Source organism: Eptatretus burgeri, chromosome 3 (genome assembly GCF_056783735.1).
Source record: "Eptatretus burgeri isolate ZD-2024b chromosome 3, Ebu_testis_v1, whole genome shotgun sequence".
Taxonomy (NCBI): Eukaryota; Metazoa; Chordata; class Myxini; order Myxiniformes; family Myxinidae; genus Eptatretus; species Eptatretus burgeri.
In genome coordinates, this window is record NC_140963.1 from 67,176,577 (window position 1) to 67,200,496 (window position 23,920).

Sequence of the window (23,920 nt, forward strand, 5' to 3'; positions counted from 1 at the left end):
TTATCTGAAAATACACAAGCAATTTCAATGAAACCTGACCACAACTTTCATCACCCATGAAGTACCAAAATGTGTTTACAGCATAAAAAAGAAATTAAATAAAAATAAAAAAAAAATCAGGGTCGAAGGGGGTCTGCGGTGGGTTTGAGTGACACACTCCGATCCAAGTGAGCTTCAGGACGTGCGGTCCTATTTTTGAATGTACAACACAATCATGATTTGTTGGTTCATTTTAAGCTCACGTCTGAAAGGTGTGCACATTGGCAATTTCCCGGTTCGACAAGATAAGTGGCAAAATATTGGTGAATGAAGCACAAGAAGATAACTTGAATGTTAAAATGGTACATCAATTAAAATCAAAATAAGTCCATATGTCTATTCATGATGATAAAGTAATTAACGAGTTTTTTGTCTTGCATTCCCGATGTAATCATGTGTGATTAATTGGACATTTTAAGTTGGGTAAGAAATGTGAAGGATGTGCAAGGTGTTGGGGATGGGAAAGAACAATGAAAATAGATTACAGGATGCAAGGGGTAATTTTGGAGCATGTCACACAGGAGAAGGATCTGGGGGTGGTAATAGATACGGGAGGTAAGCAGGCAGCACAGTGCCAGGCAGCTATAGGTAAAGCAAATAGGGTTTTAGGCTGTATAAGGAGGGGGATCAATTATAAATCAAAAGAGGTGGTGTTAACATTGTACAGGAATTTAGTGAAGCCACATCTAGAATATTTTCATCAGTGGCATAAAATATTGGCAAACAATGAGTCTCAATTTCTCTCCTTTCCTGTACTTATCATATGCAACCAGCAGGTGGCAATGCAGGATAAGATTATTCGAGCAATATTAACAACAGACATAGCAACACACTCTCTCCTTGACTTCAGTGATAATATTCAAAACAATGGGTTTGCAAAGTTATCGTTTGAAACACAACGCTTACAAATACAAGTATGTAATTTCTTGAATAAAATTGGCGATATTCATTTAAAAGAGTTCGAATATATAGAAGCTGAGAAAGACAAATGTGGAAAAATAGCCAACTCATAAAATGAAACAGAATCCAGAGCATTTTTAGAGTACCAGTGGCACCATAACACAAGGGAAATTCCCAGTGCTACTATGAACTGCCTTTGATCTCTATAGGTATCGTTTTCCCTCCCCTTATCCCCTTTTCCACCACCTAAAACGTATCATCAAAAAGCCCAAGAACAAAAATGTCTCTGATGTGTAAGCTCGAGAAACAGTGGAGGTGTGACAACCCAAATGCATCATTAATTAGCTTCCCACTTAATTAGCTTCCACTCCCAATTTCGGTTCCAGCTGTTTTCTAATTACTCTGCAAACTCAAACTTGAACAAGCAAAAAAAAAGTATATCTTGAAAAAGCAGTCATTACATGGCCTTTGCCCTTGTCAACTACAATGAGTTCCAAAAGTTTGCAAGTCTACGATGGATGGCTATTTTTCAAAATACCACACCAAGGAGCTCTTTATGGTTGTTTGTTCTGGGTGCCATTCATATGAGAGAAGTACCAGCAAGTTGACAAAGTATCTGTAGTGAGGCACCAATAAGTGGTATATCAAAAAAGTACCTGCAGGTTGACAAATGGTCAAATATAAACGACGATTCATTGAGAAATGTCATTGTTGGCAATACCTTACATTTTAAAACAGTCAACACAAATACCAAGAGAGTCATACAACAAAGTAACACCTCAGGCATAATCGGGAAAAGCGAATAAAGCAGCTGCAATGGTTTTGCAATTGTCAGAGACGACAGCAAATGCGATGAACACCTGGAGGCTAAGTCAAAACTAGCTTTTGCTGTTCAGTACACCTTTTGAATCTCACAGTTGAGGACTTCTGGAAGGTACCAGAAGTACACAAAGTCTTCTCAGCTTTGCATTCAAATAAGGGAAAAGGTGAGCATTTCGTTGATTGCCCACACCAAGGAACTGCAGAAAGTGAACCCCATAATCCTCCAAATATACATATGAAAAACAACTGTTGGTCTACAATATACCGACATCACTTATAAAGAGTAAAACATCTGAAGATGGCTGGCAGAGAAAATAATAACTGATATATCTGAAATACGTGGGTAAAACAGGTAAAATTGTGACAAGATTGTTAAAATCGGACCTTGCTGCTCTGCTTTGAAGGCACAATTTCCACACGACTCACATTTAATTGACCTTTCAATGATGACTATAGCTGCCATTTTTGTGTACTCGTGGAATTTTGTGTTGCCATTGCATGACCTGGAGGTTTTATTGCCAATAATTTGGAAGATTAATTTCTCTCCCTTTTTCCCCAAGATCTACACCTCTCCAACAGGTAAATTCAAATTCCAAGTCAAACTATAGACTCGGATCTGATGCTAACTTTCACAACACCCTTTAGCCTCTCTGAAAACCAATCACCTATGCTTGAACCGCTCACCACTCGGTTTCTCAAATCCTCCAGTCGATGATGTTCAGGACCAGTGAATGCATTTCATCATCGGTCAACAGTTGCCAGTCTATTAACTCTATGAATTTGGTTTGTGGGGTTGGTTTAAGGGTGAAACATTCAAAGTTGTATCAGCATTACCTCTTGTTCAAGGAGTGTGGCTTGACTCCAATCATCATAGCAATTAATCCATTTTAGAAGAATGTCCTTGGTTCCATAGTCCCAATTTATCAACTCAAATTGCCATGAAATTTATCGTCCTCTTTTCGAAAGCCTCAAGTTACTCGAGTAAAATACACATACAATATTGTTATAATATAAAATATAAAATACAATATTGTTATATCTAATGACAGATATAACAATGATCCTAAAAATCAAACAGCAGTAATGAACTATACAAAGGTTTAAAAAAAAACAATAACCTCTCGCAGAGAAAATCAACCATAAAAATATTCATAATGCATCTGAAAATTATGCATTATTTACCAGTTTATTATTTGGAAAATATTTAAGCATTTTTAACAAGCTAATTATTGGTCATGTAAGCACGTGCATAGCCACATACCCTCCCGTTAAAAGTTAACATCCCAGAACAAAAAAAAAAACTTCAGCAAACGATGTAGCAGTAACTCACCACGCTATGGATGCCGATACCTCTTTGTGCCAGTCTCCAGAGATGGAGGACAGACTCAGCAACTTCTTTCATAATGAGCAGATCTTCCGGGCTCGATTTTTTCTCAGTCGAAGATGCTTCAACCCAGCACTCCAACAGCAGAGGAATCAGGCAGCCCACAAAGTACTTCAGACTCTCTGGTGACTTAATGTCACTGGCAAGTAAAGAAGTCTTTTGCATTTGTAATGTTGTTGCGCTGCAAGCAAAGAGAAAGAGGAAACAAAAATGAAACCCTCACCATTTATTAATGACAAGTATAAAATAATAACGATGCACAACAAAACCTACATTAACACATGGTATACAGCTGGAAAAAATACATTTGTTTATCTAGCAGAGTAAACATGCAAATGTTGGACACCAGAACAAGAGGGTGCATTTGATGATACAGCAGTCGGTTGAAATAATTATGATGATTGTTATTTTTATTATGTAATGTCATGAAAAACATACTTGGGAAGATGCACAATGCATCCACATTTCATGCGCTTGTGTAACAATTGTCGGCATCTATGGCATACAATGATCGCACAGATGTTTGAGTATTGGTTATGTTAATTTTTAGGTGGGGTATAGTTAATCAGTTTCCATTAGCTACACCTTTTTTTCTTTTTCTTTTTTAAAAAGAAGCTCCAAATGGCAATCAAATATTCTTACACACAAACCAATAAGGCTCGCAAATTTTAGGAAGCATTATTTTACACCACAAAATCAAGCTCAACAGGAGCGAGAATTGCTTTGCAAACCATGTCCCTGACCGATGTGATATTTTCTCAGTCCAAAAAGAACATAACTGTGAAAAATTGACGAAACGCCTTGAAACTCAAACATGTTTTGTAACTTACAATAAAGCCACGTACCAAGTTTCAGTTGAATATGTTAAAGGACATGGGGGGGCAGAGTCTGAAAAATCACAGGTGGGACGGATGGATGGATAGATGGAGAGTAATGCTGCATTCCCCTCTGGTTTTACCGGAGGGAACTAAGAAATTTGAGGTGGAGTGTGTGAGAACAAACCTCGTGATATTGAATGCACCATATTTTTGGGCCTGTAAGTCGATGAGGAGGACAAGTCGAATTGGATAATTTCCCCATTTTTCTTTCCTTCAATCAAAGATAGGTCGATTTGGAGTACAAGATGAAGCTACATCAACTATGGCTGTGAGCAAAACTGTCAGTCAGAACAATGGAGGTGTTGATTCCTCCTTGACACTGTCACAAGTCATCACTGGTTATGGTACTTCCATGGTCATTATTATTAATCATCTGTTTTTTGCATATTATTTAAATGACTGTGGGATGAAGTAAGGTTAGATATGGGAGCATGCGCCGGAGCAACGTGTCGCTGCATCCACTTTCCGCCGGGACTCCAGGGGCCTCCGTCTGGCCATCCCACAGACAGATGCCTGGTCCATCCCCATCTCCTTGAGATACTGATCAACCTGCTGCAACCACGAGGAGCGTGATCGGCCCATTGGCCTCCTCTACACATGAGGCTCCCCCGCTGAGAGAATGTAATGAGCAGGATCAGCATCAGGAAATCGAGCCACATGTCTGCACAGCCGCAGCCGACACGCATGGAGGATACAGGTAACATATCTCCTTTGAGTCTCTCTCAGCAACTGCTCATTGGACACAAAGTCTGACCAGCAATAGTCAAAGATTCTCCGAAGAGAACTGGTACTGAAGGAGGTAAGTCTGTCTCAGATCCTTGGTCAGAATATAAGTGTCATCCATAGAGCAAGACTGGAAGCACCAAGGACTTGAAGACTCAGACTTTTGTACTCTTGCATAGGTAACGACAGTGCTACACCACATGATCCAGTTAATCCATGACTCCCCAGGCCCCACCCAAATGACTATTGAATTCTGGCTCAACCTGCGGCGACAACACCATCACGACCAAGGTAAGTGATTCTCTCTGTGACGTCAACATACTCAACACAAACAAGTACAGACAGGATAGCAGCATCAAAGATGTCATTAAAAGGCTAGATCTTTGATTTGAACCAAGAAACCCGTAGCATCAGCGGCTCCGATTCCTCATGCAGTACCTCCAGGGCCAAAACAGGGACATCCAGTGTTTCCGCAAGGATGACATCATCTGCGAAATCAAGGTCACAGATCTTGACATTCCCAAGCGATGCACCGCAACTTGAACTCTCCAACATCGTCCCCAAAATCCAATCCATGAAAGTGTTGAAGAGTGTGGGGGTCAAAACACACCCCTGACAAACTCCAGTAACAACTGGAAATAAGGTGGAGATGGAGCCACTACAACTAATAGCACTCTCCATTCGAAAGTATAGTTCATAAATCAGATCAATCAACTTCGGTGGCACCCCACGAAGACCGAGAATCCTCCAGAGGGCATCTCAATTCACTGAATCGAATGCTTTGTGGAGATGAACATAAGCTGCAAGCAGCCCCTGCCGAAACTCTCGTCTGCGTCCGGTGAGGACCCGGAGTGCAAGGATCCAGTCAAGTCACTCGTTGACTTCCTTGGTGTAAAGCACGAATGCTCCGGGTGCTGCTGTTCAAGCAGAGAGTGGCAAACCCTATGAAGAATTATGCTAGCAAAGACCTTGCCTGACACTGAAAGCAGAATCACCCCTCGGTAGTTGTTGCAATCCTGGCGATCACACTTCCCCTTCCAGAGAGGGATAACAAGGCCCCTTTTCCAGTCAGTTGGGATGATGCCTGTGCTCCAAACAGAGCACAGAAGGGCATACAATGATACTATTACAGCATTTCCACCATCTTTAAGAAGTTCAGCATGAATGACACAGATCCCGGGGACGTTACCCACTTTCAATTGGTTCACCGCAACCTGCTCTTCCACAAAAGAAGGCAGTACACAGTTGATTGAAGGGTCAGCCATGGGGATAGTTATACCCGACATCCAACTCAACAGCCAGTGGGTCAGCCTGGTGCAGCCGCTCAAAGTAACCGGCTCAGCAAGCTTTAACTTTGGATTCCTCTGTCAAGAGTCATTCACCCTCTGCTCTTGCAGCAGCACACCAGGGTCAGGCTTGGAGGAACGCAATGCACAAATTACTTTGTAAGCAGAACGAGAACCAGTCACCCACAAGTGATGCTCTTCCCCTTCACAGATCCCTCTTACATAGGCCTCCTTGTCCACCCTCAGCACATGTACAGTTTTATGACAACTCCCTGAACAGCTCAGCTCAGCCACTAAACCTGGCCCCGCGACACTGCAATGGTATTCAGCGTTCCTTGGGAGACAAATTCCTCTTCGCCCACTGGAAACATCAAGGATTGTTGTCTTAAAGGCAATCCACAACTCTTCAGGATTCCCCATAGCACCCAGACCCCCCAAATCACTCAGCCTGTTCGCAAACTCCTCAGCTACACTCTTATCCCTGAGCTTGTCAACATCAAGCTGAGGCTGGGATGGTGCCATTCTGTTGGACTGAAGCTGCAAATTCAGAGATGCTACAAGCCTGTGGTCAGTATTGAGGAAATGGCACTCTGGTCGACCCTGCAGTTCCGAGTCATCCTCCAGCGACCATCAACGAGCACATGGTCAATCCCCTTTGCCACACCACCAGCGTTAGAATACAAAGTACATCGATAAGGCTGTGGGTGCTGAAGCCATGAACCAGCCACTCTAAATCCATGACTTTTTTGCAAAGTCAAGGAACTTGGTGCTATTCTGGTTCACAGTTCCAGACCCATGGGGACCAACACATGTCTCACAGCCATCCCTATCAATGCCAGTTGATGCATTGAAATCCCTCAAGACGAGAAGAGTGTCTCGTCTCGGACACTGATTAGCCATCGACTCTAGCACGGCACAGAATGCCTCCTTCACTCGCATCAGTTGGAGCATGCATAGAGACCAGGGAATGACAAATCCTCAGTCTCATAATACGCTCGTTGACCAGTGTTCCCTCAACTAACATGGGAATCAACTTATTGGACACAGCTACAACACCTCCTTGGACATTGCAACCATCAGAGCAACCAGACCAGGTGTAGGTGTCACCGTAACCTCCCGCCATGATCTCACCACTATCCGGTCTCCGAACCTCAGAGAGTGTCCGATGTCCAAACACTGGAGCTTAGATGATAGCAGAGACAGGTGATCATCCTCTCTTCGGGATAGGCCATTCCAGGCACCCTCCCGAAGGGCCCACCCACCTCAGGTTAACCGGAGGAGACCGCCATCTGGTGGACGACACCTCAGCACCATCCCGACACACACCACCACAATCCAACTCGGGAAGATTACCTCGTGTTTTTCCTCCTATCATCAAAGAGTGGGGTCCCGAAGACTTTGCCGCAACTCTGTCATCGTGTGAGCTGCCCTGCGAAGGGCAGCTGCACAGGAGGAAATCCTACAGAGAGAGTTTTCAGTTTTCTTTGCATTTTTTTAGTTGCTGGAGAGCAAATCCTGCCACCAACCTGCTCAAAAAGGTTACCCACTGCAGGACGACGTCCACAGATGCAGTTGGGCACTAGATATGGATGGCAGTTGGCTCACAAGGAGCTCCTCCGCCCTTTTACAGGTTTTGTTTTTAGTCCTGCTGGGTGTCCATATCCATACACCCTCCTCACCCAGAAACCTGGTGGGGGAGACCGTTTTGTCACCATTAAACAGGTTTCATGGTACCTTAGCAAATCACAGATCTGATCTGGTCTGACCTGACAATACACTCCAACAAGAATTGTGCGACGACCCTTCAGATAAATGGGACGACCTTTCAGATAAATTAGGAATGTATATTGTTTTTCCAACATGTTTGATATCATGCAGAGGTACAGTATTTAAAACAAGCTATAAAATCATTATCACCACTCCCACATAGCACATTACTGTTCATTTTATCACAGTTCATTACTCCTTAATAATAAACATGCACACCTGACACATTATAATGCAATCACTCATTGCTTGTCCAAATTGCTTTACAACCATGGTTAGCCAGCCTTCTTGGTTTTCTCAACACGAAATTTGTCTTCGTACAAACACTGTACAGTATTTCTATTAATCCTCTGATCACTTGTGATGACTTGTCCACTCCAGATTTGCAACGGCCTGTTCAATCGATCGATCTGAGATTTCAATCTATTTCAGATTAGGCGCGTGACTCACCCGAAAGCCCGATCAGAGGAAGGGGCACCACCATATCATTCTGGACTTCCCTCCCCTTTGGCATCAGAGATCACAAATTTGAGCAGTCCGTCCGAGATATGAAAACCTGCCTCTCCTTCGCTGTAACCCCTCCCCACTCCACAACCACACCTCTCCTGGCTCGACAAACAATATCAGCCCTGGAACTGTTCATTCAGTCATTCATATTGTGTATTTCATTTGTGTTCTTTATTGATTTGTTAAATATTTTTCTCTAATATGTACAGTAGTTAAGTGAAATGAAAATTATGTTAGGGTGACCAAAAATGTGCACAGGAAATGCTTAACCTCATTTATAACACTATGTCCATTGGGATATCTCATCTACTTAATGTCGTTTTGTTCAATGTCACACTTTCTCAGAACACATCCACGACCTTAAACAATAAAGGTCCACAGAATCAGAAAAATCATGTTTCGTTTAATGAATAGACATGGCTTTACGTAACACTGAATAGTTGTTCTTTTCTTGAATAAATATCTTGAAAGGAAGATTTTAATGCTACTTGGTGACCTTTTATGCTCGATTGGCCCCAGCCCCCAAAAAATGCTTGATTTGCCCTGCCCCTCTCATGACATCATCTCGACCTCAAGATGATACATCTATGATCTGACAGAACCTTCTCCATAATGATTTTGACTTCAATCATAATCTGGGAATTCGTGATCAGAAAATTATCCATCACATTTACTTTGAAGAGTCTGAAGAGACTCTTATGTGTGTTGATAATCTTTCCCTCGATTACGTCATGGCAGTTAATCTGAAATTTATAGGGACGGTACCTGGCTGGTTTGCTTTTTAAACTGGAATACCTCAAAAGAGTATAAGAATTAAAAACCACATTCAGTTCTTTGTTTATTACTTAAAAAAATCAATATCACATCAAAAAAAAAAATTTAATTTTTCTGATTCTGTGGACCTTCAGGTGGAAGCTTGCTGGGGTGTGTTTTAATTTCACAATTATACAATTAATTTCAGAAAATATCACAGTTTGCAATTGTTTTTCACTTTTGCAATTCAACGTCTTAAACCACAGATAAGTCATTTCTGAGTACAAGTCAAGAACTGGACTTCCGGGAAAAAAAGTAGACTTGTACGCTGGGGTGGTCCAAAATCATAAGGGAAAAATTCAAAATTTGAATATTCTTGGGGCATGTTGATTATTTTGTTCTACCTGATTCGAAAATACTCCTGGCCAAATTTGCCACAGTTCCAAAAATATTTAGGGGTCCATCAAGAGGAAGGAAGTTGTTACATCCAGTGGGGATTGCTACATCCGGTGGGAGAGAAGAAGACGTCAGTGGGAGAGAGGGAGACGTCAGTTGAGCTTTCGGTTCGCTGTCGGTCGGTGTTTAAAGTACTCTTTTATCTCTAATTTTTTTCTTCTTCTTTTTGATTCCCAGAGTGAGTGAGTATGGCGTGTTCTATACGGAAAAGCACGGAACTGTTCCTCTTGGATCAACCATTGGAGAAATTCACCGACCGCCAGTTGCCCACTGCCCACTGAGAACATTTTATGCTCTTTCCTTTCATTTTTCCTATTAGTATTGTGACATTATAATGAATCTGTTGAGAGATTTTGATGGACCCCTAAACCACCTCCAAATCTGCTAATTTTTTGTTTCTTTGCGTTTTTCAACGTCAGGAATGATTTGGCAAACATGCCCGCGAGAAATTCGAACTTTCATTTTTTTGGACCACCCTATTGTACGCCAAAAAATACGGTATATTAATGTCAGTGGATCATACTGTACAAAAACTGCTGCTCCATATTGTGTGATTGCTTCAATGTGACGTTGGATTACAAAAAAAAAGTTAAATCAAAATTACGGGTTGAACATAAATTGTTTTTTCATCAACCAATTGTCAATAAGCACTTTTTGGGCATGGAAAAGATGATGGGGCAAATTTTGAGTATTACAGCCCTTCATATATGAACAAAAGAGTGAATGTATAATTTTTTTGGAAACCATGTTTGGTCTGAACAAGTGCAAATACACAAATTGTCTATGGCACCTCTTTTCTCACAGTGGTAAATATGCTCTTATAAAGCTCAAGTTGACAAAACCCATTGTTTATCTTATCCATTGACTGACACAGACTAACGCTTGCCTTAACAGAGACCAGTTCATCATCGGTCTGACAATTCATGAATTTCATATCACAGTCGATGACAGAGAATACAATTTATGGTGTTTCGAGGAAGAAGCACATTGCTCTGCTTGGTACAAAAAAGGTGTTTGAGGGCCTCACCGAAACCGAAAGATGGTGGCCAAGGAAGGTCGTGACCCTGCATGTTCAAACAGCTCCACTTCTTGATCTCCTTTGCAAAGACTTTTCCACTCAACGTGCAATGCATTTTGTGTTTCCACATTGGAACCAACATCCAAGGAATCCAATTGAAATGCTCCCCCTTCTTCCTCGCTTCCCAGAATTGTGTGTAGAAAGCGAGACAAACGCAACAGAACCTTGACACGCCATTGCTGAGAAGTCATTTTGCCACTGGGGTTCACCAACAAGCGCCGTTGTTTCTCTCCTCTTGTCTGTTCAATAAACAGAGCCAAAATCACAGCAAAGCAGGTTTAGTTTTATCCCTTCAAGCAACAGGTAAGCATCTCAAGTCAATACCAATAGGTTCCATATTACAGAGTAGTTTTTTTTTCCATATGCTCCGACTTGGCAGTAGTACAGATCATCATAAGTAGCTTCGGAGTGTGAGGGTGGGGGGGAGGGGTTGGGTGTTTAGTTAAGATAGAAACAAAAGATAACATGGTTAGATATGTTGAACAACATGCATCAGTGACAGTTGGCCACCATAAAGGACTGAAGAGAAGAAAGTGATTTGATTAAAGCAGGAAAACAATTTTGAAGTTCAAGAGAGAGGGAGAGAGAGAGGGGGAGAGAGAGAGAGAGAATCAGTGAAGAATTGATGGCATGAAGCTTTGAAACTTCAACTCAAAAATTAAAATAAAAACGGTAAGGTCATTGTGTGTGTGTGTGTGTGTGTGTGTGTGAATGTATGTATGTATGTATGTATGTATGTATGTATGTATGTATGTATGTATGTATGTATGTATATACATATATACATTTGAGTGTATTGAGGAACACAAGAGAGGTCAGAGAAGTGGGAGAGGGTTGGAGGACTTTGAAGAGGAGGCTGAACCATTGTATTAGTGGGGCAGATAACAGCAATTTTTGATAGGAATCATGCAAATTATGATAGAAGCATCAAATTTGGCACATTTGTTCTCCAGGGGATTCTAATCAAATCTGCCTGATTGGCCATTTGAAAATAAAAATAATAATTCAAAAAAGTCAAGATCACGAATCAATGTTGGATGCTGGCTGAGATTGGTGAATGTTTCAGAAACATCATCAAAGACATTCCAAGTCTGCCATGCAGTTTTCTTCCCTTTACCGCGGAAGGCAGACACGACGTCACATCCAGTGAACGCATAGAAGTATGGGATCCCTCTAGCTTTCTCAGGCCCTATTGCAGAAACTACCTCATGGACTGGAATCCATCGTGCCTTGGCTCCTTGGCCAAAGGCAATCCACATGTTCTCAAGACCTAGTTCCTGTAAGGATGGCAGTACAGCTATTGCTATGACTAGTACGTCCGTGTCATTAGCCTTAATGATAATGGCCTTGCTACCATCCGTCGTTGCATCCCTGGCGTGTACAAATATTCGAGTGTCAGCTTCTTCATGACAACATGGAGAAACAGCATCCAGTGACTGCCTTGTGTTGCTAATGGCATCTTCTCCTTTTGTGACAATGACTGTGCTTGTCGTCTGTGCTTCACACATCTTTTCCGCAAGGAAGTGAAACAGCTCAGTCTTGTTGCTGTCATCTCGAAGAAAGCTTCTCCAGTTACTTGGGGTCTTACTGGTTCCTGTCACTCTTCTTCTGATTCCTTGCCCCCTTTTCGACCTTGCCTCGGACTTCAGACTTGACTTCTTGTACACATCAAACACTACGTCCACCCTCTCGTACCTGGCACCATAGGATTCCACCTTTGGGATGATGTCTTCTTTAGCATAGTCATCAAATATCTTTGAAGTGCGTGGAGGTAGGGCATTGATAAGTGCTGAGCGATCAATGATAACTGCATCTCCCCTTGGTTCTCTGTCTGGGATGTTCACTTGTGCTTCAATAATTTCAGCCAGCTGTGACTTCAAATCTTTGGAAGTTTTTTTTTCTTTTCAAATTTTTCAAAATTTGGATTTTCAAATGGCCAATCAGGCAGATTTGATCAGAAAGCCCTGCAGAACAGAAATGCCAAATTTGATGCTTGTATCATAATTTGCACGATTTTTCTGATACATATATATATATATATATATATATATATATATATATATATATATATATATATATATATATATATATATATATATATATATATATATATATATGGATGTGGAACAACAAAAAAAAAATTATGAAGCTTTCTTCAGTCAACATCAAAACATAAGCAATTTTGATATTGACACTTGTGCTTGAAAGCAGCCTTTAGCCTAGTTTGACAAATTTGTTTCATGTAACCATAACATTTTTCCATGAATTTTAACTACAATATAATTTTGTATCTCCAATTTGGATAAGGTCAAAGTTATTCATGCACATTCCTGACTATGGATTTGACCACAATTATAAAGGAACCGACAAAGTTTTGAAACCACCCAATCCGTATTCAAATACAACTGGACATGCTTGTAAACTAGGAAGTCATTAGCTAGTAACTTTAATCATATTTACTTAAGTAACAAAAAAGCAAAAAACAAGAAATATCTTCAAGCTCTCCAGAAAATTAACAACATAGTGCAAAATAATCTCATGCAGAAATGCGATTAAAAAAAAATATTTTTTTTTTTTAAATAACATTTTCATCATTGAGGAGTTCACCTTGACCATGCACTGCCCAATGTTTCATAAAGCTATAAAAAGCATAGAAATAAAGTTGCAAGTCATAGAAAAACTCACATTTATTTGGTGATGATGATGAACAAAAAAAAAAAAAATAACAATAAAAACACCTGAGAATCAGCTAATCACCTCCGATATGACCCCAAGAAGCAGTCGACTCGTCGGCATCCATAAAAGGCTATAGAAACTGAAAATACTGTTACGAATCTACACCGCCCAGCGTGCGAACGACCACTTCAGCCAATGGCGGCCGTCTCGCCCACCGGACGGACAATTCAGTCGTGACTTTCTGGAACAACGCCAGAAACCAGTCACGGGTGGGTTATTAATCCCACCACGGCCCAGTCCGTATTCTACCCGCGCAAAATAGGGTCAATCGCCGAATATGGATATACTGAAGTACCCGTGCGGGTAACCTACCGAGGGACCGTACCTCAGCGAAGGCCTGCTTGGACACGAACTGCTTAAGCGGTCCGTTCCGTTCTGGGATAACTGAGCGGGTATTAATCGCCAGACCTGATTCTATTATCGGTATTCAAAACCCAACTAGTATTCCGAGAGCGAGATAGTGGTTCAATGGGGGAAAAAAGACACGACGAACTGGTTAACATTCACACAAGCACATTTATTATTTTCCACACGTATACAGTCATGCAGGTATGGAATTAATAAAAACAAGAGCAAAAAGTGCTACGACCGTCTATGAGCAATTATGTACAGTCACTTAACAGGTTTTACTTACAAGACATGGCGCCACAACATGCATTAGAAAACAAAACCCCAGGAAAAAGACCACCCCCATAGACAGGGGAGTCAGAATGGGCCCGTGGGCCTTTATAACGTGGAGCCGTGTAGACCGCAGAGGCTCCGCGAGGCCGCGCAGGTTACCTTCCTTGCTGGGCGACCCACGGCAGCTAGCGTAACCGCGGTCTGGCCCAGGCCTGGTGGTACGGGCCCCGGCCGGCAACGCCTGAGAGGAACGAACGAGCCTTTGCTCTCTTAGAGTTGATGCTCTGTAAGATCCCGTCCGTTCCTCAGCGATGCTTGGACTGTCCTGAAGCCCGATCACCTCGGACCGTCTGGCGCTGGCGGGCGAGCTCTCTCCGGCTCGTACACGTTCCGCAGATCTGCGCAGCACACCAGGCTTAGCCGCGCTCCCCGTTCGCGCCTCCTCCGTTCTCCTCAGCTTCTCCAGCTACTGCAGGCCTCAGACTTCCACGCGGCTCCTCGACCTCTCCAGACTGGTTGAACTGGCGCTCTGCGCGGCTTTTTATAGGGCTGGTGAGACGAGATCTGATCTCCGCACTCTCACCTCTGACCTCTGCGCGGAAAGCGGACGTTGTGGAAATCACCAGCCCTCTGGATCCGATTCTCCGAGAGCGAGCCGACGTGTTTGAAATAATCACCATCGACCCCCACAGGCCCCGCCCCTTTCTCTCCTGTGAACCGTTTTCCGAGGCGAAGCTTTTACAGAGCGGACGTGCGTGGAATCACCGTCGCTTGCGCTCACAACGAAACCCCCGCGTCGGTTTGCAGCGACGCTGTTCGCTGGGGACTCGCCGCGGCTGGTGCAAAGATGGCGTCGTTTCGGAGAAGAAGGTGAGGCGATGTTTGTGGTGTGGAGATGTTGACGGTTGCTGGCGGAGTGGTGAGGATGGCGTGGTTGTTGAGAGGCAGGTGTGGTTGTGGTTGTTGTGAAGCGGTATATGAGAGTGATGTTGGTGGTTGGTCCAAAATAACGATAGTAAAGAAAAACGGCTAACTGAAGATTCACAGCCCTGATAACACGAATAATTTCCATTAAACAACGGTAAGGAAATCTAACTGAACACAGGCTTATCGATCTAACTGAACTACGGACCTTTATGGTGTTCTGCGAATTTCCACAGCCGTAAAATATAGTGGGTGTCGTGCTAAACAGCGAGTAATATGAAAATGCTGGTTCTGGATCATGTCAAATTAAAATTGAAGTCAATGGGATAAAACAACATTCACCAGTTTTCACTCTGAAAAAGGATTTCAAAAAGATTCAAATTTATTTTTTAACATTTTACCATTTTGATATTATGATCGAGGAATAGCATATTTAAATTCAATAGGAAGATAAGCTTGCCGTTTGTGTCATATTTTGGATCTGAATTTGTCTTGATTGCACATGCACAGAGAGGAGTGAGATAATATTTTTACTATGTCTGCGTGCCTGGCAATCAAACAAAATTGAAAATCAACAGGAATCTTACTGTTTTTAAGGACATCATAAATGACAAACAGCAGGCACAAAAAATGAATGGGACGTGGTAGATTGGGTAATGCAATAGACACCGAGTAAAGTGACAAAAACCTAGAATTCATTTATTTATACAGATTTAAACCTTCATGTAAAATTGAATCCATACACTTGAAAACTGTAGAACACAAATCGCCTTCATAATACTGCTAGAAACATGATATATGTATGTATTAATCCATATTAATGCCCATGATTTTGGAATGAGATGCTGGACGAGCAGGTGTCCACATACTTTTGGCCATGTCGTGTATATATCAATTATGGTATGAGAGGGTGTGGCATGTGCATTGGGGTGAAGAAGAGGCTGCCATAATGGTTATGTACGAGGCCGATTGATGCTGTGTTCTATGGTCATCAATAAACCCTCCATCTCCTGAACTGCGACACGACATCGTCTTTTTACAGTGTACAAGTGTGATGTATAAGACTGCTTCAGTAGTGCTAAACTTGCGGATTTTTGTTTTTTATGTGACCTTTTAGAATCATTTTATTATTCAAATTGAAGTACTGTATATACCTAAACAATGTGCATGGTATCACATTCTATGAACTCTCTAATTATCATTTGCAACCTCTCCATCTGTTTTCATTGAAATGAGTCATAAATAAATAAATATATGCCTGGTGTTGGCTTAATGGTTATATTAGGGTGGTGGGCTTGGGATCCGAGGATCGAGTTCAAATCCCACTCAGCTGTTGAATCAATACCAAGTGGGGTTGACTCTGCTCGTCATCCTTCTGAGGTTGGCAAAATGAGTGCCAGCATGCTGGTACACTATGTCGGAGTGGTGACCTGTCCAGGATTGTGTCCAATAGCCAAGGAGACTGCTGAGGCAGCACCAATGCTCTGCACAGAGTGTGGTCCCATGGATGGATGGATGGATAAATACTTTGGCTTTCCTTCAAGAACTCCAAAATTCAACATATAGCTGGCACTTTGTAATCTTATTTGTGAGCATCTTGGTAGGTATGACACATTTAGAGGTTACTTTCTTTGAGTTAAGCGTTGTATTTAGTGTCTCTCTTCTGTCTTTAGTTTAAGGGTATATTCACGAATACCACCATTGAATCTGTCATTTCACTGACAGTTATTGAACAACATAACTTATACATGTTACAGTTCAGTAATACAGTTTATCGAGTCAATATTTGCAAAAAAAATTATTCCAGAAACATTTTGTTTATGTTAATCCAGCGTTCGTTTTCGTACGACACACACGTATTCACCAAAAAAACAATGTTATGAATTTGGTTTTATGTTCCCATGCATCAGACGGTTATACTTCTTTCTTTTCTTTGTTTTTCAACTTGCAAAATGCATCAAGTTGGTTTTCATCTAAGCCTTGTAATGGTGAACAAAAGTAACAATCAGGAAAAAAAAAACATGTTCAAACATTTCACAAACACAAACGTTTAAAGTTATGGTTCAAGGAGCATCGCCTTAATTTCCATAATCATCGTTAGCCCATTCCCTTTTGCAGCGGAAAACGTGTGTGTGTGTGTGTGTGTGTGTGTGTGTGTGTGTGTGTGTGTGTGTGTGTGTGTGTGTGTGTGTGTGTGTGTGTGTGTGTGTGTGTGTGTGTGTGTGTGTGTGTGTGTGTGTGTGTGTGTGTGTGTGTGTGTGTGTGTGTGTGTGTGTGTGTGTGTGTGTGTGTGTTAAATCTTTACCATTTGAACTTTTGTCATCAAATTTTCAACAAAGCTTTATTACGAGAATAGGAAGAAGACAAATTAATAATTGTTGAAATAATTTTCATTATTACTAGTATTATTATTATTGTAATTCTTCAAACATTTTTTGCCCTTTTTTTGCTCCATGATTTTTAAAACATGTTTTTCTCAACAACCACTTGTCCGATTGACACAAATTTTTCAGTTAGAGCGACCCCACTTGGAGAATATTTCAATGATAATTGTGATGTCGTAGGTCACGTGGTGTGGTAACCATCTTGGATTAAATTCAAAAAAATTAAAACATTATATCTCTGAAACTGCTGATCGGAAAAATTTGAAACTTGGCACATGACATTTTACTTACTCTCAATGGGGAATAAGAGATTGCAAGGATGGCATCTAGGGTGAAGTGGTAGACCAGCCAAATATGTTTTAATCAAAATCCTTGTTTACCAATGAGATTTAATGTCATTGGTCCATCCAGGCCATAACATTTTTACCACTAAAGCTTTTGTCATCAAATCTTCAATAAGCCTTTATTATGAGATTGTGGAGAACACATATCAATAAAATGTACAATTTTTTTTTAACTGTTGTTTTCATCATGTTTAGTTCGAGTACAAAGCAGACATAGATGGGCTTTGCATGTTCAAGTTTATGCTTTGTGATGGTGAACAAAAGTGACAATCATGGGGGAAAAAGTGTTGTTTATACATCTCAATCCGTTATGTCATTATTACGATGACGATATTTAGAAATGTAGGCTGATTAGTTACAGCTTGTCAGCAGTTATCAGAAGTGGTTTCTGAAATAACACCGCTTCTCATCAAGTCATGAATAATACACTGTCGTAAAGGCCCAGCCGAGTGCGAGAGGTAACGCCGTAATGCTCCAAATTCCTACCCGAACCATTCGGTGGAACTGCACTGGAGTCACAGCTGCGCTCCCAGCAATGACGCTGGGAGCAAGGCTGTGCAACTTCTGGACAATAATGCTGCATAATGATGTCTGGATACCATTCCAAAATTGTGAGAGGGACGTTTTGAGCTTTGTAATGATTTCTCGATTATTTGTTCACTTAAATTTAGGAGGCCAGAGGCACTGCGGTAAAGCAAGTTTAGAACCTAAATTTAAAAAAAAAATTCACAAATAAGTGGCACTTTAACTTGCATTTGAAAATAAACACAAATATTTGTTATTTGTAAATGCAAATCAGTTTGTGGTTAATAATGCAAAAAGTGTCCAATTAATGTTGTCCCAATATTTTACCTGAGACAGGACAAATGTCAAATTACTCTTCTCTTGATCTATCCTTGAACACCCACTGTAAAAAAACAACCACAATAATAAATTGCTGGCCTCACCTCCGATCCACGGTTAGAAATAAGTTCCATAAAGTGGCACAATAGTGTTTCAACATTGGATCTTTTCTCAATGTGTGAACCCCACTGACTTTCACCACTCAACAGGTGAGGAAATGTCTCGAGGAGGATATCGAGGGCGTCAAGTGAATCAAGGCGCACAGCATCATCCAAATGCGTCATGGCAATGCTTAAGCGAGCCATAACAATCGGAAAGAAAGGAACAAAGCAAGTTGGAGCTGGTCGAGTTGCGAGCTCACGCAGGAGAGAAACAGCTTGGTGCCGCACCAAGGAGTCAGCATCTATGAGTAATGCGGACGTCTCCCCAAGCAAAGATCCAAGATTTTGTTTCAACAGTTCTGGATGCTGGTTCAACAGCTCTTGTATTCCTTTGAGTGCACCCAGTCTCACTGTGGAGTTGTAGTGCTGCAGCTGTGAAAGCAGTGTCTGCAGATGAAGAGAAAGCATGGTTTCTAAAACAATGCATGATAACATTGATATAAACAAAACTACAAAACAATCCATTTTCTTGCAAAACATTATTTAGGTCTCAAAATGGAAAATAGATTTTTTTTTTATGAAATCAGCATAACCAGTTGTCCCAAAAGTAACCAGTCATTGATTGAGGAAAAGGAATAAAATGATAAATCTTTATTATTTTTAGAAATGAAATAGACATGTAAAAATCATCAACAAGCAACCACCAAAAAAAAAGTCTGATAACATTTGTTCGGGGCAAGTAACATATTGTTACGGTTCTTGGAACCGTATGCATACAATACAGTTGTCCTGAGTCAGTTATTCCATTAATATACGTGCAGATAGATCCCTACCTTTTGTCTAGCAGGACAGCAGGGAGTGTGTTGCGATGGGCTATTCGTTAGGATTAATAAATCATTTTTCCCCTTTTATTTTATTCCCTCCTTTTTCTGAGGTTAATTCATCTCGCTTGCTACCCTAGTTTCGCTGGCCCACAGCGTACCACCGTCGACCCGCTGTATCCGGAGTCTCGTTTTCTGAGGCAAAATCCCGACGTTCGCTATGGAAACTGCGCCACCATCCACCTTCCCAAACCCAGACACGCGTGGCGTGGCGGGCCAAACTTGCGTCTGGCTGAAACACCGCGCAGAAAGGCGGACAATATGAAGGGCCGGTCCAATCGGGATGCTCGGATCTGACAATGACATCGGTTTCGCCATGGCTCCTCCCCGAGCTCCGGGATCTATAAAGTACGGAGCAATCCTCAGAGGAAGGAGTTGTTGTTGTTGTAGATCGAAAGGAAGAAGTCGGTGGTTGTTGGTAGATTGAAAGGAAGAAGTCAGTTGTTGTTTATTGAAAGGCAGAAGTCGGTGGGAGTTGGTTGAAAGAAGGTTGAAAGCGTGAGAAGTTGGTTGGAAAGTGGAAAATCGAAGGAGTTGTTGTGAAAGTGTTCCTGCGGCTTGGCTCTGCCTCCATCTCGCCTCGACGGCCCGCCTACTGTACTGGTCCCTACCGACACAACCTCGACCAAGCCTCTTACCTGGTCCTGTCTACTGCTCCATTCTCGGGCTTGGACTCCGCTCTTCTCCACTCGGGCTCCTGCTACAGACACGATTACCACGTGTGCGGCTGTGGACCGAACTCCACAACTTTTGTCGGGTTCCGCACCATGGTGCATCCCTCCCCCGAAACGCTCAGGTACCGAGAAACTGAAACCTCAACTCCCTCCCTCGCTGGCTGCAAAAATTCCTTTCACAATTGGGTTTACTTTGTCTGAGAGTGTTGGCGCCTGTCCGTTAAGTAAGCCTGTACAAGATATTTTATTGTTGTGATTGTTGCTTTTATTAATCTCGTGTCAAGTCTGCACTGTCTGCTTTTGTAAGTTGCTTGTATAATTGTCGCACCCCACACCTCTCTCATCTTTCCCTGCATTACATCCGCAATAAACCTTTTGTTGTGCCACATGCTTTTCCTCGCTTATTGAAAATAAATAATAATTGTAGAAATGTTCCCAGCACGCCTGTCTTTGCTCCCATTGGCGCAGCATGGTTCAAATCTAAGTTTAGCCGGGTCTTTATTCCCAACAATCCGTTCCTTCTCGCCGGTATGTCCTTGGCAGTGCCGCTCGGCTGCATCCGATCCGGAAAGGAGATCCGATCCGGTAGTGATCCGGTTCGGACAAGGCGTACCGAGGGCGTGGTTTCCTGGTGGTTAAACCGCATGGTTAATTAGGTAACCCGATTCACCCAGAGACAGGAGGACCCTAGGCCATGCGGTTGAGTTATTGGTGTCCACGGTCGGTTAAGCAACCCGCCACGTCACAGAATTATCCGTGAGCGACAGCGTCCAGTTCCAGGGAGTCTGGTGAGAATTGACGTAGTTTCCCCCACCTCGTGGTCTTCTCACCCGACCCCGCCGGCCCGCAACAATATCTTCATTCTGTTTAAGCAGCTGCCAGCATTTATTTCAATGCTTTGTGTCCAACTGGTGCACACAAGAAATATTTCGCAAACTGTGCTTTTCAGTTATTAAATTTCTCCAAGCTCAATCCAATGCCTCACTTAAAATTACAACCAAATTAATGAAGATTGCACAAAAAAAAGGGTCGGGTAACTTTTGGAACACCCAGTAAAATTAGACTGTCTGCATGAAATTGCATTCATGCAGATGTATCTTGTATTAAAGTAAATAAAGGTACAGGAATTACCGAGAAGCCAACTTTGCGACGAGTGGTGGGTTCTGTTCCATGAGCTTTCAGCTGCTCAGGGATAGCAATTGATTGTGTCTTAACGCTTGCATTAGTCTCATTTTGTGCTCTTGGTTTCTTCTTTCCAACCTTTAATTTCACTTTCTTGAAATCATCAGCCCTTTTCTTCTTCTTCTGCTGTGCTGACTTTCCCATACTCAGCTGCAAGAAGAAATATGTCACAAGAACAAAGATTCAAACAGTCGACATCGTTAAAAAAAAAATATATATAAATAAATAAAAAAGAAAACTTTACAAACTTTGAGGCAATGTCTTGCAGTGCAGTATTCCCAAGATCATGAAAAAAAATAACCAACGTTCACAAGTGCAATCACGTGATTAAAACTATCCAAAATAGGTAATAGCAAAGCAACAAACAGACAATGAAAAACTGGAAGGGCACTTGATAGAGCGCATACCCTCAGCCACATAATGCCTGATCCACGAGAACATATCGGGTCGAATACATTTTTTGAAATGTCATACGACATATCGTTTTTGGCCCTATCTCTCAATCGTGAAGAATCACGAAGAAAATTATCAGATTCAGATCGGGATCCAGATCTTCACGAAGCTGAATCAATTTTTCGTCATCACACACCCAACATGTTCACCAAGTTTCGTCTGAATCCGTCCACAACTTTTTGACATATCGTGCTACATATCGTTTTTGGCCCGGTCTCAATGGTGAAGAATCACTTTAAAATTCTAGTAGCCGAATCCGGATTCAGATCTTCACCAAAATCTAATCAATTTGACCTTGTCACACTCCCAACCTGTCCACCAAGTTTCGTCCGAATCCGTCCACAACTTTGAGATATCCTGCACACAAACAAAAAAAAAAAAACCAGAAAGAAAGGGGTGAAAACATAACCTCCTTCACCCTCAGTGGCAGAGGTAATTATGAGGGAGTATTGGTGTTTGTCAAGGATAGTGGTAGTCTGCATTAGTGGACAATTTGAATGACAAGTTGATCGATGAAAGGTCAAAGAGGGCCGAAACAAGAGAGGGCATCTTCCCGGGGGTGGCCAAGAGAGAGGGGAAAAGGGGGCAGGCTGGGAGTAGTTCTGATTTTTCAACTAGTCTCAGACCTGCAGGCGAGGTAGTTGTGACTTTTCAATGAATGACTTAAAATGACAGCTGATGCCTAATCTGCAGGTGGCTTTGGAGGCCAGCTTTGCTTCTTTTTCTTCTTCTTCATAAATTGGCTCTCAGGCCAAACTCAGATGGCAATGAATTTCCAGATTTATGCTCAAAAATGGTCAGTTTTTCAATTAATAAGCATCAATTGACAGTAATCGAAAAATTGGTAGTCAGAGAATTTTTTTTTAACAAAAACAGCCACATTTTATGAGTGGAAAATACAATGTCAATTAATCAGTAATTATCCCCGTGCAGGCGAAGCGTAAAGCACGGTTAATTAAGCAATTGGTTCACTTTGTCTGTCCATCTATCTACAAACGTCAGTTTATGAACGAGGAACAACTGAATTTCAATTCAATTGTTATATTTTTAACACGAATTGGAACATGGATCGGAAAACGAACCTGTAGTTCAGCAGGACTTTGGCTCTGAATTTGTACCAATCGTACATACACAGAGGAGTGAGATAATATTTTTATTCTGACCGCCTGCCTGTGAGTCAAAGCAAATTGAAAATCATTACAAACAGGAAACTTACTGTTTCTAAGGACATCATAAAGGATACAAACAAGAATGAAAAACTAATGTAATGTGTTAAATAAGGTGGTGTAATAGCCACTGCGTCAACGGCGATAGACTTCTGCAAAAAAGGTTGTTTTCCACAACGTTTAAAATCATTATTTCATTTAAAATGAATTACATACTTGAATATTGGAGAACACAAATCATCTTTTTGGCACTTTCAAAACCCTTCCGTTCAATAGTATTTGGACAAAATATTACGGCATTTTACGTCATCACCACCAATCAAATTTTCCGCTTGAAAAGCGGTCAAAACTTCCTGCCCCAGTGACACAAACCACATTAGCCGTTTAGGTCTTCAACGAGGATGGTGGTGAGTCAGCATAAACATCCTAAATCTGTCTGCACGATCTTGCGAGACGAGCTCCATAACCTTTCCCAAAACCTCTCTTTTTCTATTTTCAGTCTCAACTTTCTGAACTTATCTTGCCTATCTTCTCCTTTTGTCACATTTTACATTATCATCCACAAAGCTCAGTTGTAGTGTATGTGCAGGTGTGTGTAGGGGGTGTGTGTAGGGGGTGTGTGCGTGTTGTGGGTGTGCGTGTTGTGGGTGTGTGTGTGCAGGGGCGCGTGTGCAGGGGCGCGTGTGCAGGGGCGCGTGTGCAGGGGCGCGTGTGCAGGGGCGCGTGTGCAGGGGCGCGTGTGCAGGGGCGAGTGTGCAGGGGCGAGTGTGCAGGGGCGAGTGTGCAGGGGCGAGTGTGCAGGGGCGAGTGTGTGTGTGTATGTGTGTGTGTGTGTGTGTGTGTGTATGTGTGTGTGTATGTGTGTGTGTATGTGTGTGTGTATGTGTGTGTGTATGGGTGTGTGTATGGGTGTGTGTATGGGTGTGTGTATGGGTGTGTGTATGGGTGTGTGCATGGGTGTGTGTATGGGTGTGTGTATGGGTGTGTGTACGGGTGTGTGTATGGGTGTGTGTATGGG

General features: G+C 42.0%; 1 protein-coding gene and 1 pseudogene across 9 annotated transcripts in view; both read right to left on the reverse strand.

Moving 5' to 3' along the window:
• Window positions 1-23,920, reverse strand: part of TEX10 (testis expressed 10) — a 250,399-nt gene that overhangs the window by 222,839 nt on the left and 3,640 nt on the right. For 4 of the 9 annotated variants that reach the window (XR_015056231.1, XM_085873812.1, XM_085873813.1 and 1 more), the window contains exons 2-6: window positions 22,819-22,906; window positions 21,233-21,433; window positions 18,550-18,993; window positions 10,543-10,832; window positions 3,092-3,326 (exon numbers count right to left, since the gene is read on the reverse strand). Coding sequence is in view for 8 of the 9 variants with exons in the window: in XM_085873812.1 (XP_085729938.1) it covers window positions 3,092-3,326; window positions 10,543-10,832; window positions 18,550-18,993; window positions 21,233-21,427 (1,164 nt within the window). In the remaining variant the exon portion in view is untranslated. The remainder of the gene's footprint in view (window positions 1-3,091; window positions 3,327-10,542; window positions 10,833-18,549; window positions 18,994-21,232; window positions 21,434-22,818; window positions 22,907-23,920) is intronic. The other 5 variants (XM_085873810.1, XM_085873814.1, XM_085873811.1 and 2 more) reach the window with 3 other exon arrangements.
• Window positions 23,246-23,920, reverse strand: part of LOC147030109 (uncharacterized) — a 3,291-nt pseudogene continuing 2,616 nt past the window's right edge.